The sequence below is a fragment of the Neomonachus schauinslandi genome, chromosome 1, assembly GCF_002201575.2.
Source record: "Neomonachus schauinslandi chromosome 1, ASM220157v2, whole genome shotgun sequence".
Classification (NCBI taxonomy): domain Eukaryota; kingdom Metazoa; phylum Chordata; class Mammalia; order Carnivora; family Phocidae; genus Neomonachus; species Neomonachus schauinslandi.
In genome coordinates this window covers 41,349,144-41,365,288 of record NC_058403.1, presented here as the reverse complement: position 1 = coordinate 41,365,288, position 16,145 = coordinate 41,349,144, and the positions used below count along the sequence as shown (strand labels likewise).

Here is a 16,145-nt window from a genome sequence, read left to right as displayed (position 1 = left end):
TGGGAATAGTTTCCAGAAGGGTTATGAGATGAACAATATCAAATACTGCAAAGTTTCGTAAAATAAAAGTATCTTTTTCGTAATTGTCCCAAATCAAGTAACTCAGCAGTAAATGCTCTCATCTTTTCCCAAACCCTGCAATAACCAATGCCTTGAATTTATACAGTATGTCTTAATAGTTCAAAGCTACTTTACCCTACCATTTATATTCATACTGTCCCTGCAAGTAGAGTGGGTACAAGTTACCCATCCCTACGTGCTCATAAAAAGTCAACAGCAGTTTCCATGGCAAGTTTAAATACAATGGCTTGTAAAAATAGTAATAATCATTATTATTTTAAAGGGCAACTTGAACCATTTTGTTTAGCCTACAATTTACTCACATTTACATATATGCACACAGATACACATCTGATAGCCAAGTAGTATGGCTCATTTTCTTTTTCTTTTTTTTTTTAAGATTTTATTTGTTTATTTGTGTCAGAGAGAGAGAGAGAGAGAGAGAGCACAAGCAGGGGGAGTGGGAGAGGGAGAAGCAGGCTCCCCGCTGAGCAGGGAGCCCGATACGGGGCTCGATCCCAGGACCCTGGGATCATGACCTGAGCTGAAGGCAGACCCTTAACTGACTGAGCCACCCAGGCGCCCCAGTATGGCTCATTTGCATCACAGTATCTTGAAGGTATTGTGGTATTTTACACAATATCATAATCCTAACTTAGTTTGTGGACCTAATAGAAAATAGATTACCTATTAACAGGTACACTAACTAAGGTCATGAATAGCATGCTGTTAATAAAACCTAACCATGATATTGATGAAAATCTAACGATGGCATTTTTCTGCTTAAAATCCTTCAACAAAATCAAGTCCAAACTCTGGAGCCTCCTCTTCTGCCACTCTCCTCCCGCAGGCCTACTAGTCCAGTACTCCCCTCATCCTTTCCGTCCTTCCTGGCCATCCATGCTACCCCAGCAAACAGACATTAACTTTCTCATGCAACTTCTCATACAGTGTCCTCTACTAGAACTTGTCAATCAACTCTGTAGCCCCAGCATCAAACACGCTGGGCACACATTAAGCATCTTTACTGAATGAAACAGCATAATATATTTTCCGACTCCCCCATTTGCTGAGTAAATATTAAGTAAAATTAAAATATATAATTTTCAGTTGATAAAGTACTACAATGGATTTAATTTATATAAATCTTCACATAAAAGTAACAGTTCAACCTCAGGGAATGTAATTAAAAGTATCTATCTTCTGGGATGCCTGGGTGGCTCAGTCCATTAAGCATCTGCCTTCAGTTCAGGTCATGATTCCAGGGTCCTGGGATGGAGTCCCTCATTGGGCTCCCTGCTCAGCGGGGAGCCTGCTTCTCCCTCTTCCTCTGCCTGCCACTCCCCCTGCTTGTGCTCTCTCTGACAAATAAATAAAATCTTTAAAAAAAATTATCTATCTTCTTACATCAAACTGGCTGAGTTTTCTGAAAAAGTTTATGTGCTCAAGGTTTCAAGGTAATAATTAACAGTGAGAAATATTTTTAAAAGTGAAATAAATCTGAGTAAAAAAAATTAAAAGTAGGGATTAAGAGAGTCAAAAGCTTGTTTTATATATTTGATCTCAGAGTCTCTTTTTATAAAACAGATATACAGTTTGATATATCAGAAATATAAGCAACATAATACTGGAGTTTTGAACTTAGACTCAGAAAATACTTGATTTGTCAATCTTTTTTGAGTGACATTAATGCAGTCATTTGAACATCTACAATTCTAAACTTCCTGAGCTGTCAACTAAGGAGACAATACTTCAAATGAGATAATTACATAAAAACTATTTCTAACTTCAAAAATATTTTGCAAGTCAAAAATAAACTATTTCGGGGGCGCTTGGGTGGCTCAGTCGGTTAAGCAGCTGCCTTTGGCTCAGTTCATGACCCAAGAGTCCTGGGATCGAGCCCTGCATCGGGCTCTCTGATCAGTGCAGAGTCTGCTTCTCACTCTTCCTCTCTCTCTGCCCCTCTCCCTGCACTCATGTTCTCTCTCTGTCTCAAATAAATAAAATAAAATCTTAAAAAAAAAAAAAAACACAATTTCACCAAAACACTAAAAAAACTTAGCACATCAAATCAGTATTACTGAAAATATTTAGAACTACATAAAGCAAGTTCTAAATTTAATAAGTAACATAAACACACGTAGGAAAAAAAGACTTGGGAACACGATTTTATGATAAATGTGTGAGAGAAATAAAAAACCTACCACAAAAAAAATCGATATTATAAAAAATTTACCAATAAAAAATTTACCAAAAAAAAATTATGGTGTGATTTTATTGTACAAGTGCACTATTTTCTGACATTTTAATTCAGATTGTGGAGCCCAGGATAATATTACATCAAAATCACTATCTAAATTTATGGACCATTAATAAATAGAAAGAGGACCAAACTTGGGGTCATATGCTAGCTCTGAAGTCAAATTTTTAGTGTCAATTTGTTTATTTCTAAAATATAAAGGGGTAGAATCAGAATGCCTCTAGGTCCCTTTTTATCCTAAAATTCTAAACTTACTAAGAATAAACAAGAAGCCCCAGGGGTTTAAAAAGAAATGTAAACCATTCCAGTTCTGCATACAGCACATCAGATAGATAATCCTTGCTAATCTGTGTGTACAGCTTAATTAACAAATTAAAAACTCAGCAATTTCTATAAACAGTCTAGGATTTACACTTATATTTATTTAAACCAAAATGATGGCTATTAAGGTGCTAAATATTTCCCCATTGAAAAAATTCATAGCAAAGACGATATACCCTATCACGGTACGCTTTTACCAGACACCACAGAGATGTACAAAAAGCATTAATCCACAATGCTTAAGTAACATCTGAGTCTCTTTTACAGTTGGCCACAGTGAACAACAACTTACTAATAAATTTGAAGTAAAGTTTTGATAAGCTGAATTCTGACATCAAAAAACACAGACGGGAGCAAGGAACTTCAAAGATTTGTTATCTATTTCTTTAGAAAAAACTAAAATGTGATAACCAAAGTTTAATACTTGTAAAATCTGGGTAGTAGGCACATGAGTACTTACTATATTTTTCTTTTTGTTTAAATAATAGTAAATATTTTTATTTTTAATTGTAATATTACATTATTCTTCTTGCCGATTTTCTTCTCATTTAACTTGATATTAATTTTCTGCTTCTCTTAGGTAAGCCATTTCTGAATTCATGCCCTTGGAAAGCTTAGAAAGCACAAAATTTCTTCAAGACCCCAGTAAAATTATACACCTTTCAAAATCCTGTCTTTTATTCTTGCTAAAAATCTTAGAAATCATCTTTCAACTCTTGCGTGTTCTATCACATTTTATATGCACTATTCCATCAACTAGACACTACCTGGCATAAATCATAGGAGTTTAGAGTATGTAGATGATAATATGTAAGGGTGAGGACCTACTTACAAGGTCCTGAATATACTGAGCACAATGGCTTGTATTCTGTGTCCAGGACAAACGCTGTTCCCTATACACAAAATAAATTTCAATAGTTTTAAATGTTAAAAATTAAAATATGAAAGTACTAGGAAAAAAGTATAGGTGAATATAATCTTGGATACATACAATGGAATATAATCTAATTATTACACTAAATGGTGTATTTGAATAATAAATTGTTAAATGTTTATGCTTCAAACACCATAAAAAATTTACAAATATAACAAATGGAAGAAAAATATCTGCAATATATACTATAGAGAAATGGTTACTACTATATATATTTAAAATCTCTTAGAAAATTCAATAAGAAAATGCACCTGCCCCAATAGGAAAACAGCAAGGGAAATCATTGGGAAATTCCCAAAAGAAGAAATACAAAAGTCCAAGGAAAAAACAATTTTAATAGGAATCAAAAAAATAGAAACTAAATGCGGACAGCATTTCTCCCTATAACCTGAAAAAAACAAGTGGTGACTTGGGGAAGGGGGGAAAAGGCACTTTTATACACTTCTGGTAGGAGCAACGATTGTTGATATGTTTTGTTTTTTTTAAAGCCTTTCTGAAGAGCAATTTGGCAATATATAGCAAATACCTTAAACTTTTTCATTTGATCTCATCATCATTTGAATTCCATTTCCAAACTATTTATAGAAGGGTGCCCACACAAGCCTTGTTCATAATAGTGAAAAATTTTTAATTTTCTAAATATTTAGTAACAGGAATAATTAAACATACTTTGGTGAATCTATACACCACACTACTCTACCTAAAAAGATGGTTCATGAAAAACATGTAAAGATGCAAAAAGATAATAATTGTGATTAAAGCAAAAATAAATAAAAATCTGCAAAATAGCATTCTATTATCTCTTTATTGTTTAAAATTTACACAGATAGAAACCATCAACAAAACAAAAAAGCAACCTCCTGAATGAGAGAAGATATTTGCAAATCATACATCCAATAAAGGATTAATATCCCAAATATATAAAACTTAGGATAATACATAACTTGACACAACTCAAAAAAATAACCTGATTAAAAAACAGGCAGAGGACCCAAACAAATGTTCTTCCAAAGAAAACATAGAGATGGCCAACAGGCACATGAAAGGATGCTCAATGTCACTAATCATGAGGGAAATGCAAATCAAAACTAAAATAAGGTATCACCTCACAAGACAAAAAATAACAAGTGTTGGTGCAGATGGGGAGAAAAGGGAAATCCTGTGCACTGTTGGTGGGAACATAAATTTTCCACTATGGAAAACATATGGAGTATGGAGGTTCCTCAAAAACTTAAAAATAGAACTACCAGGGGCGCCTGGGTGGCTCAGTCGGTTAAGCGTCTGCCTTCAGCTCAGGTCATGATCCCAGGGTCCTGGGATCGAGCCCTGCATTGGGCTCCCTGGAGCTCAGTGGGAAGCCTGATTCTCCCTCTCCCACTCTCCCTGCTTGTGTTCCCTCTCTCGCTGTGTCTCTCTCTGTCAAATAAATAAATAAAATCTTTAAAAAAAAAAAAATAGAACTACCATACTATCCAGCAATTCCACTTCTGGGTATCTATAGGAAGAAAACAAAGACACCAATTTGAAGAGATACATGCACCCCTATGTTTACTGCAGCATTATTTACAATAGCCAAGATATGGAAGTAACCTAAATGTCCATCGATAGATGAATAAAGATGTGGTGTATAGATATACGATGGAATATTACTCGGCCATAAAAAAAGAATGAAATCCTGCCATTTACAACAACATGGATGGGCCCAGAGGTATTATGCTAAGTGAAATAAGTCAGGGAAAGACAAGTATCATATGTTTTCATTTATTTATGGAATCTAAAAAACAAATAAACACACAAACCAAACAGAAACTTACAGAGATAGGAAACAAACTGTTGGTTACTATAGCAGGGAGAGATGAAATAAGTGAAGGGGATTAAGAGTTACAAACTTCCAGTTATAAAACAAATGAGTCACAGGGATGTTATATACAGCATAGGGAATATAGTCAATAATATTTTAATAATTTTGTGTAGTGTCAGATGGTTAACTGGACTCACCATGGAGATCATTTGGTAATGAGTAAAAACAGCAAATAAAAAGAGAATTTACAGTTATATAAGAGATTCTACAACAAAATGTAAATCTTTATATGCAACTTTATATGCCAATTTGCTTAACTGTGCTTTCAATATTCTACATAAACATTCATCACCTTTAAATAACAATAAACAAGCATTACTTTTAAATATTTTTAAATAACAACAGCTCCTGTCCACAAGCCATCCTGGAGGACAGGTGAGAAGAGTTGAATAAACATTTCATTACAATACATGGATAAGTAGAGACAAATACACGGTGCTAAGCAATTACAATGAAAAGGTAAAAAACCTAGATGGAATTCAAAGAAAGTTTTCTGAAAGAGAATCTCCCAACTGACAAGTGAGGAATGATTAGGAACAGCCAACCAAAAAAAGAAGAGCATTTGGTGAGGAATGGAGGGACTAGAGAACTTAAATTCGGCAAATTTGGCATAAGGAATTTGGACAGAAGGAAAAAGGAAAAAAGACCACTGACAACAGTGTAGAGAATTAATCAGAGGGGAACAGTGGAAAGTCTGTCAAAGAAATGTGGGAGAGAAATAATGGAAATTTAATCTAAAACCGCGCAGTGGGGCGGTGCCTGGGTGGCTCAGTCGTTAAGCATCTGCCTTCCGCTCAGGTCATGATCCCAGGGTCCTGGGATGGAGCCCTGCATCGGGCTCCCTGCTCCATGGGAAGCCTGCCTCTCCCTCTTCCACTCCCCCTGCTGGTGTTCCCTCTCTCGCTTTGTCTCTGTCAAATAAATAAATAAAATCTTTAAAACAGAGCAATGGGTATGGAAAGGCTAAAAGAGTGTAAGACTAGTAAGTGGTATTAAGCCCATAGAAACCAAAAGACTTTATGATTTGAGAGATCAAAGCACAAAGAGGTATCTAGGATTGCTCCCGGCTTGACTTGGGTAAAAGGAAGGCAGAAGCAATTCAGCATGGAAATGAGAGAGGATCTAAATTCAATTTTGGATGTGCTGGGATTGAGGATTCTTGTGGAATGGGATATGTAAATCTTCAAGTGGTAGATGAGTCTTTGTACTGGAAACACACGGACTTGAAAGCCAATGTTTAAGTGACCACTGAAGTCACTATATGTGGTGAAATTGCCCACAAAGGGAGAATATACAGAAGAAAACAGAGTTGAAGACAGAACACTGGGGAAGACTTGAGAGTGAGATGACGAAAGGCTAACTGGCAAACAGAGAAAGAAATGGCCAAAGGCAGAAAGGTAAAAATTTTTAAATTCAGGAAAAATAAACCAGAGAATTTTAAGAAGAGAGTGGTCTTAAGTGTCAAACTGAATTAAAGGGTCTGGGCAGAAGTCTTCAAATGCAGGAAGTTAAGGAATGCATGAGAGGAGATGAAGTTGAGAAAGTATCAGTAATCCATTGCCAACTGTTAGTCTGGGGTGAAGGCTGAGAGGGAAAGGTAGTGGCTGCAGGGACAGAGGGTTGTTTATTATGGTAGACACAGAATAATGACTTCCCAAATATGTCTACAACCTAATCACTGGAACCTGTGAATATGTTACCTTACATGGCAAAAGGAATCTTGCAGACATGATTAAGTTAAGGATCTTGGATGGGGAGCTTATCTTGGGGGTACCCAGGTAGACCAGATGTAAACATAAGAGTCATTATAAAAGGGACTTTTTAAAGTCCTGATAAAAGATCAGAGAAGGATGTTATACAATTGGCTTTGAGGATGAAAGAAGGGGGCCGCAAGCCAATGACTGCAGGCAACCTTTTTTTTTTTTTGCTGGAAAAGGTAAAGAAAAACAGATTCTCTCAGAGCCTCCAGAAAGCTCTAAGGCTCTCCTGACCCATTTTAGACTTCTGGCCTCAGAACTGTAGGATAATAAATTTGTGTTGTTTTAGGTCACTATGTTAATAGTAATTTGTTAAGCAGCAATAGGAAACATTTAGTTTGGGTTGTTTTTTAGGTAAGAGAGGCTTGAGCATGTTTACATTCTAAAGAAAGAACAGAAGCGAACCTGTGAAGGCAAAAGAGAAAGATTTTGTATTTTTGATAAAACTGAACAATAAATTTTGGGATAAAAGTTTAGCTTTATTCTTGTATCCCAGAAGTTCTCTCTGTGACCTCTGGCAAAATGCTGACCAACTGAAGCTAACCAAGAAATGGGGAAAAAATGGAATAAAGAGCACAGCCACCATAATTAGTCTTGAAAAGGAAAAATGAACCCTTCTTCCACAAACACAGAAAGGGAAGAAGGGAAAGGTATCTATACTGATAAGTATAAAATGAACTGAGGTGGGTAACTGACTAATAGGCACTCGTCTCCTAATCTTAGAAGTATCATTTACTGAGTTAAGAAACGGACTCTTTCAATTAAAGGCTTAACTAGATTCCACATGAAAACTGAAGCTACACTACAGTTAAGAAAACACTTTCCATCAGCTAGTCTCATTTAATACAACACTCCTGAGGCATAGATATTATCACCCCCATTTAATATATGACAAAGGTGGGGCCAAAAGTGGTTAAGTCATATAATTGATTAAGCAATGGAGCCAGATTTCAAACCCAAGTTCTCAAAACAGTGAGTGAATGAGTGTATGTGTGCGTGTGTGTTGGAAAGGAATGTGTGGATGTTATGAAAACTATATCCCATGCTTCTCTATTTAAAAAAAAAAAAAAAACGCCCATTACAAAAACGTCACAGGAAATATACACAACGGATAGTTTCCAATTCCATACACAAAATCCACAACTTTTTAAGAAATTCGAGCCCATTTAAATGATAACAGTAAGCACCACTGATGAGAACTTAAATGCAACTAGACAAAAAGGCTGCATCCTCCTACCTCTTCCTCTGGGGACAAGTCAAATTGGGAGCAAAAGCATCCCCCGAGGCCTGAGAGAGACTCTTCCCAGAGGAGAGGTGTGCCCCCCCCAACCGGCCCCTCGGGGCGCAGCTGTCCCTACACTCCACGACCGCACCGGGCAGCCGGCTCCAGCTTACCTGATGGGCTCCCGCCACCGCTTGAACCAGCTGCAGCAATTGGCCATCAGACTGAACATGCCAGACCGCACCTCCCGCCGCCTCCCATCCGAGCCCCGAGCGGGGATGGGCCCCTGGTTGCCCCGGGCCGAGTCCCCGGAGGGCCGCAGCCGCTCCCAGGGACCTCTGAGGCGGAGAAGTCGGGAGGGAGGTCAAGGCGGTCAGTCCCAGCACCAGGCCCTGACAACCGCGCCGGGGGCCCGCGAGCCAACAACGGCCTCCTCGCCCAGGCACAGCAGGGCCGAAAGCGCAGATACACAGACCCGAGCAGGGTTAGCGGAGCCGGGCCACAGAAAAGCCCCGCGTCGACGTGCTGACGTTCCTCGCAGGCGCGGAAGGCCCGCCCCAAGCACCGCCCATGTACTACTCCAATCGTGCGACCGCCCGTGGTGGGGGCCTCTGAGTGGCTGAAGGGGCCGGACTCCCCTTCCCCTGTGGAGGCGGGGGCGGGGAGGTGGTTCTCGTAACTAGGCAACCGGAGCGTCCAGAGAGGCGTTGAAAAATCTCTGACAGATCTTGGGCAAGACTTCTCTGAATACCCATACAAAATGTGTTGTTCCTCGTCTGTCCCTAACCCCAGCTGAGATCCAGAGATCTCAGGTCTTGTGCGTGTTTTGTTTTGTTTTATGAAGCAGGGTTGGGGATCCTCTGGGACTCCGGCAGACTCTGGCTGCACAACTACAGAAACAATACCCTGGGCAGTTATTATAAATTAAGGACGAGAGGGAAACTCATTTGCTAACTATCTAATAATTCAGATGACAGACGTTTTAATCTGTATGTTTATTGCTGTTTGTTACATAAAATGTAAAATGGAATTGTATGATATTTATTGTGTGTGGGGTTATGAATGCAAAATAAATGAGTATCTTTTAGCAGGAGCTAAAAGAAATAATATATTCATTGTAGAAATGTGAAAAACACTGAAAAAGGAATAAGATGAACAAAATAAAATCTCATATTCACCACCCCAAAATAACAAGTATTAACATTTTGATATATGTTCTTTTGAAGATTTTTAGATAATATTAGATTGTTAGCTATTTGGTTTCTGCAAGATGGAGATGGTGATCTGCTGGCTGTTTTTTTAATATGTTTTAGTTTATCTACAAGGATATGTAATATCTCCATTTCTTTATATATATATAGAGAGAGAGAGAGAAAAGAAATGGCAAGTACATTCCTGTAGGGGAAAAAAATGCCCGCACGATATGTAGGGACCTGTGTGTCCATTCCATTTCTACTTAAATATGTTTTTTCAAATCTTGGTAAAAGGAGAGAGGGCCCTGGGATGCCCAGTGTGTCCAGGGGAAAATAATGGTTTGCTACAACAGATTTAGGTTTTTGTTGTTGTTTTTGTTTTTAATATTTTATTTATTTAGAGAGCACACATGCGTATGAGCAGAAGGCAGAGCAGAGGGAGAGAGAATCTCAAGCAGACTCCAAGCTGAGCATGGAGCCCTATGCAGGGTTCATCCCAGGACCCTGAGATCATGACCTGAGCTGAAATCGAGTTAGACGCTTAACTGACTGAGTCACCCACCGTCCCACAAGAGATTTAGTTTTAAAATTATTCTCAGTTATTCTCTGAGTTCTTTACTCATTCATCTGACCCTGATTCAACTCATACACATCCCTTACAGCTCACCATCTCTGAACCCAATTATCCCATCTGCAAAATGGGAATGAAAATACCTACTTTGCAGGGTCACTAAGATGATGAAATGAAAGAAATAAAGCCTAAGTGCAGTTTCTAACAAATAATAGATAGTAGATTTTGAAGTTGCTGTCACCTTTCTAAAAAACATTTATGGCACATTTCCTCCTACCTCTTTCTCCTAATTGCTAAGGATCTTGTTCACTATTTTCATTGTCCTGACTTGATAAGTTCAAATTTCTTTCCAGTCTCAAGGCTACATGACCCGTACTGTTTTTCCTAACTGAATCATCCCTTCATCAGTGCTGGATGCTTTTTCTGCCCAGACTGTCCTGTCCTTTTGAGAACACACTTAAGATCTACTCTCTTAGCAAATTTCAGTGTATGATATAGTATAATTAACTAGAGTCACCATGCTGTGAAAGGGTATATAACTTTCAGTTTATACCCTATCAACTTCTTCCCATTTCCTTACTCCCCAGATCCTGGCAACCTATTCTTTGTTTCTATGAATTTGCTTTTTTTTTTTTTTTAATTTTTTTATTTGAGAGAGAGAGTGCAAGCATGAGCTGGGGGAAGGGGCAGAGGGAGAGGGAGAGGGAGAAGCAGGTTCCCCATTGAGCAGAGAGCCCGACATGGGGCTCAATCCTAGGACCCTGAGATTATGACCTGAACCAAAGGAAAACGCTTAACTGACTGAGACACCCAATCGCCCCCTCCCCCCCCCGTTTTTTTAAGATTCTACATATAAGTGATCCCATGCAGTATTTATCTTTCTCTGTCTGGCTTATTTCACTTAGCATACTGCCCAAATGTCATACATAAATGTGAGATATCCATATCTATCTCTATCTCTGTATCACATTTTCTTTATCCATTCATCCATTGATTAGACTTAGGTTGTGGTTTCCTTACCTTGGCTACTGTGAATAATGCTCTAATGAACATGGGAGTACAGAAATGGCTTCCAGATAGTGATTCCTTTGTATATAAACCCAGAAGTGGGATTCTTGGATCATATGGTAGCTCCATTTTTCGTTTCTTGAGGAACTTCCTATAGTATTTTCCATAAATATACATTCCTACCATTCTCCACATCTTCATCAACACTTGTCTCTTGTATAAATGTTACCTGGTTTCTAAACTTTCCTTGCTCTAATCCATTTTGCAAACATTTAACAAGGTAACATTCTCGAAGTAAAACAATGGAAATTACTCCTTTTAAAACAAACAAACTTACAAACATATTTAGAAATGTACTAAAAATAAATTTTGGGCAAGTGAAATTGACTAAGTATTAATTTATTGAGCTGAAGCCAGATATCATCTTCACAAAGTAAACTTCTGAGATAAGTTAAAAACCTGAAAATTTTATCCAAAGATGTATTATTAAATTTTATTATTAAACATCTCAGTATATGATTTTTCAAAGTTTGACATTACAGTAGAGGTAAGATACATAATTTTTCATCACTGACAAATTGCTGACACTGTGTTGCACCTTTATGGTATTAAAAAGATAATCACTTTAATCTCTTGAACTTTTCAGGAGAGCAAGATTTCTTTTGGGTAACTTATGCTTCTCTAACATTCCCTTCTTCAAACTTTTTATATTCTTTTTTATATTGAGGATATTAGAGATGGCTATGAATGTTGTTGATTCATGATTCTGGAAGTTTTCTCTCCTTGTGAAATTTTGAGATTTCAAAATTGATATTCAGCTCTTAATTCCTCCTCACAAGATGAGGAGATTCCCAAATCGAACCATTACTTGAAAGACTCCTAGCTTAAATGCATTTAAATTTAATAGTTAAATATATTACTTAAAGGTCATTTTGTTTAATGCTATGATTGTCAGCACACCAAACAATTCTACAGAGATTAGAATTATATTAAAAATTAAATCACTTGGTGCTGGGAATAAACTGGCGAATAGATTAATATGGTAGAGTCAGACACAGCAAGAAGGAAAAGAATTTCAAAGAGGGAAGGGTAATAGATATATTCAGTAATCCCTTCACAAGTGTTCTTAACAGAAAAAGTGACTAATATCAACTTCCATCCAGTTGGGTCACAGAACCACAGAAAGCTAGAATGAGAAGAGCCCCTTGAAAGATGATCAGCCTATGGAATTTCACACACACACATAGGAAATCAATTGACAGGCTCATTTGGGCAGAAATTCTAGAAGTGATAATAGTAAATATGCCTTCAGTAATACTATTTAACGCATAGTAATTGCTTTACATGTGTTATCTCTTAAATCCTTACATTAACATTATGAAAACACACTATTATCCCCATTTTACAGAAGATATAACTGAGGCTTAGAGAGGTTAAACAATTTGCTTAAAGTTACAGAACTAGTAAGTGATTAAAGTATTGAGATTTGAATCAGGCGTTTCAGCCCCAGATGCAGTCTTAAACATTACATAACATTTCAGATGTGTATGTCTAAGCACAAAATGTAGAGGTTATATTGCAAAAATTAAAATGAGCTGTTTGAACGTGATGGAATTTGATACATTCTCATTTTTTTCCTCAAAATATATTTTTTTAACACCATAAATGCAAGAACAAAAGAAAACTGGATGATCAAAACTATCCCATTTGCTTCCATTATCTCTGTTCTCTGGCGCCTTCATGAAGTTACTCGCTTCTAGGTTTGATTAATGTCTTCATCTCAACGTCAGTCTGTCTCTGCAGGATTTTTCCTTCTAAACCTGGACACCCCGTCCTCGGAGTCCTCAAGGTTCCCCGGGCCACTCAGCCTCTCACCCTAGCTCGCTGGCGGTTTCTACTACGTTTCCTTCCCCTTCTCCTTGGGAAGGTTCACAGCGCGGAGACAGGGAACGAAACATGGGACGAGGAAGGATGTCTCGACAGTGTTTACTAGGCCTCCACCACTCTCCCTGAGCCCTGCCCCCAGCTTTGAAAAGCTTCCTGGAAATGTCCTTGTTATCACTTCCCCTCTCGGGCTGGGGGCTGGGAGCGGGCGGTCCCCCCGCCCCCGGCTCCCGCTATTCTGCCCGAGCGCTCGCTCGCAGGCGCCGCCGCGCCGCAGTCCTCAGTGAGCGGCGCCCGGGCTCGCAGGTCCCCGCCGCGACGCGCCACCGTCCTGGTCCCCGCCCGCGCCTCCCCCCGCTTCGCAATGAGGGTCCTGGGTGGGCGCTGCGGGGCGCTACTGGCGTGCCTCATCCTAGTGCTCCCAGTCTCCGAGGCAAACTGTGAGTAATCAATAGCGTGCTGTCTTCTCTCCGCAGCAGCGCAACTGAACCCGGAGCCCTCTTGGTAGGATTTTCTTTGCTCCGGCTGCAGCCAGCTTTTAGAAAGTTTCCAGTAAGTCCCGACAATCTCCGGGCTGACGGAAGCAGCCAGTGGATCTAGCGGGCAGTGTAACAGTGGGGCAGGGGCAATTTTTGCCCTGCTCTAGTAGTCAACTGTTGGCTACTGGACGGATTCAAAAACCTGGGGGACACTAAATAACAATGAAGGCATTGCAACACCTACCCATTTGCCCTCAGCAGCTGAAGTTCCCAGAGGACAAGGATGAGCACTTTCCAGTATAACAATAGGGAGAAAAAGGCAGCCTACTATGTTTTCTCTTGGTACAAGCGGCTGTCCCCAGCCAACACCCCTTGCTGAAATTTTACCTCCCTTTTGCAATTTCTGGACTTTGAGCTTGGTTTGCTTATCTCAACATTGACAAACCAATTGTTTTAGGATCACTGCTGGTTTGCATAGCAGGAGGTAGATGTCATTTTCTAACCTTGAAATCAAAAGGACTGCTAAATGTTGTGTTTCTCAGATCATTTTGTACAAAGTATTTTTGACACTGTCACTGATCTGAGGTCATGGCATGAATTCTCTGTACTTTATCTTTGTATTTCCAGTTCTTTATGTTCCCATGGGTGGATTCAAGGCAGGATGTTGAGTTTTCTCTGAAAAGTATATAAGGAATATCAAAGCATTTAGTACATTTTTTAAAAAGATTTTATCTATTTATTTATTAGAGAGAGAGTAAGAGAGAGCGCACAACTCGGGGGAGGGGCAGAGGGAGAGGGAGAAGGAGACTCCCTCTAAGCAAGGAGCCTGATATGGGGCTCAATCCCAAGACTCCGGTTTCATGACCTGAGCCAAAGGCAGACACTTAACCAACTGAGCCACCCAGACGCCCCTTGGCATTTAGTACATTTTGATTGCCAGTTAATTTGTTCGTTTTCAAAGTTTAAGCATGGTCATTGATTAAAAATGCTTACTTGTGCTACGTTTTTTATTCTCAGGAAATGGCATGGGAGAGATAAACTCTGAATTGCAAAAACTTTTAGGCTGCCTAAAGCTCCTGTGGAAACTTTTCAAAGATGGTAATTTTAGGAGACTTAAGTAGGAATTTACTAACATTCCACTAGTTTGTACTAGTTAACTGATTAGGATGATTGAGGTATTTTAAAATTCTAATTTAAAGGTAAAACATGATTTGTTGATCTTATATTAAAGAGCTGCAATAGCAGCATTGCTATTCAAACCACTATCACTAAGCCTGTATGTGGACCATATGCGTATAAATTCATTATTTATATAGTTCATTACAACAATCAAATATTTGCTTGGTAACCAAAGAAGCAAAAGTTTCTTCCCACACTCACTGCTTGTCATCACAGGAATGTGCTAAACCCTTTCTTTTTGTAGAGATTGTTACATTTTCACTGAATCTAGACACAGTTAAAAATGATGTATACGTCTGTGCGTGTTAAACACAAGTAATCAAACCATATATATGATGAAATATATTTGTTATGATAGAGTGGAGAAATTAATAGTACAAATATATGACATAAAGAATAGTTGGCCCTATATTGACTTTATTTTAAAAAGTATGAGTAGTTTAACTGGATTAAAAATAATCTTTGGTTAACTGATGGGGAGACTGAGGTACAGATGGAATGTTTTTACTCCCTAAGATTTTAAATTTGAGATAGAATTAGAACTCTAAATATTTGATTTATAACTCATTGGTTAGTCCATGGAAATATAATTGCTATTTAAAGAAAAAGGTTTTAGTTTTGAGAGTTGTTAGAATCTATCCAGTTCAACTTCTTCATTTTAATAATTTTAAACAATTTTAATAATAATTTTAATAATTTTAATAATAAAAAATTGGTCAGAGATGTTAAATGACTTTGCAGACATTTATATATATGAAAGATATTTTTACTATCTCTTATATTGTTAGTAAATATAAGAGAGAGACAGACAGAAAGGGCCAGAGAGATAGATTTAAAATATATACTGTCTACATATTCCATCATTTGCCACTAAAGGCTGTGGTGAGGAGAAATAGGAGAAAAGAGATGTTCTCCAGCTGCGCTAGTTTGGTCCTATCCAGACTTCCACTGCTAGGTGGATGCAGTCTGCCCTTGACATTACTGACTCATATCTGCTTTCTCTTTTTTGCTCTCTTCTTCCCTTCTCTAATTATTCATTGTTTATCTGTCTTTTTTTAAAAAAAAAATTCCCTTTATTTCAGAGTTCAAAATGTTGCACTGTTGGAGAGATTTTATTAAGGTTGGGAAGAGTTAGAGACAATTTCTGGTATAGCAACGATACCCTGTGCCATATTCTCTTACCATCCATTCTACATGGTAATGCTTCATAATAAACCTTTCCTGTCCACCAAGTTCAATATCCTCTTTATAGCTAAATGCTCTATATTTAAACTTTCAAGATATTATGAGAAAAAATGAGAAGCCTGATAGTACATATATCAATATTCTTTAGCTACAAGCAACAATAATGAACACTTGCTAACTAAGGAAGGAAGGAAGGAAGGAAGGAAGGAAGGAAGGAAGGAAGGAAGGAAG

At 38.2% G+C, this 16,145-nt stretch overlaps 2 protein-coding genes across 3 annotated transcripts in view; one reads left to right on the top strand and one right to left on the bottom strand.

Annotated features, from left to right (window-relative positions):
- The window catches only part of ARL13B (ADP ribosylation factor like GTPase 13B), a 65,728-nt gene extending 56,804 nt beyond the window's left edge, over positions 1 to 8,924 (bottom strand). The window contains exon 1 of one of the 2 annotated variants that reach the window (XM_021687945.2): positions 8,589 to 8,924. In XM_021687945.2, coding sequence (XP_021543620.1) covers positions 8,589 to 8,647 — 59 coding nt within the window. In that variant the 5' untranslated portion in view covers positions 8,648 to 8,924. The remainder of the gene's footprint in view (positions 1 to 8,588) is intronic. The other variant, XM_044913894.1, reaches the window with a different exon arrangement.
- A 4,404-nt stretch (positions 8,925 to 13,328) lies between these two features.
- The window catches only part of PROS1 (protein S), a 61,807-nt gene continuing 58,990 nt past the window's right edge, over positions 13,329 to 16,145 (top strand). Inside the window, exon 1 of the mRNA XM_021687943.1 lies at positions 13,329 to 13,511. Coding sequence (XP_021543618.1) covers positions 13,436 to 13,511 — 76 coding nt within the window. The 5' untranslated portion in view covers positions 13,329 to 13,435. The remainder of the gene's footprint in view (positions 13,512 to 16,145) is intronic.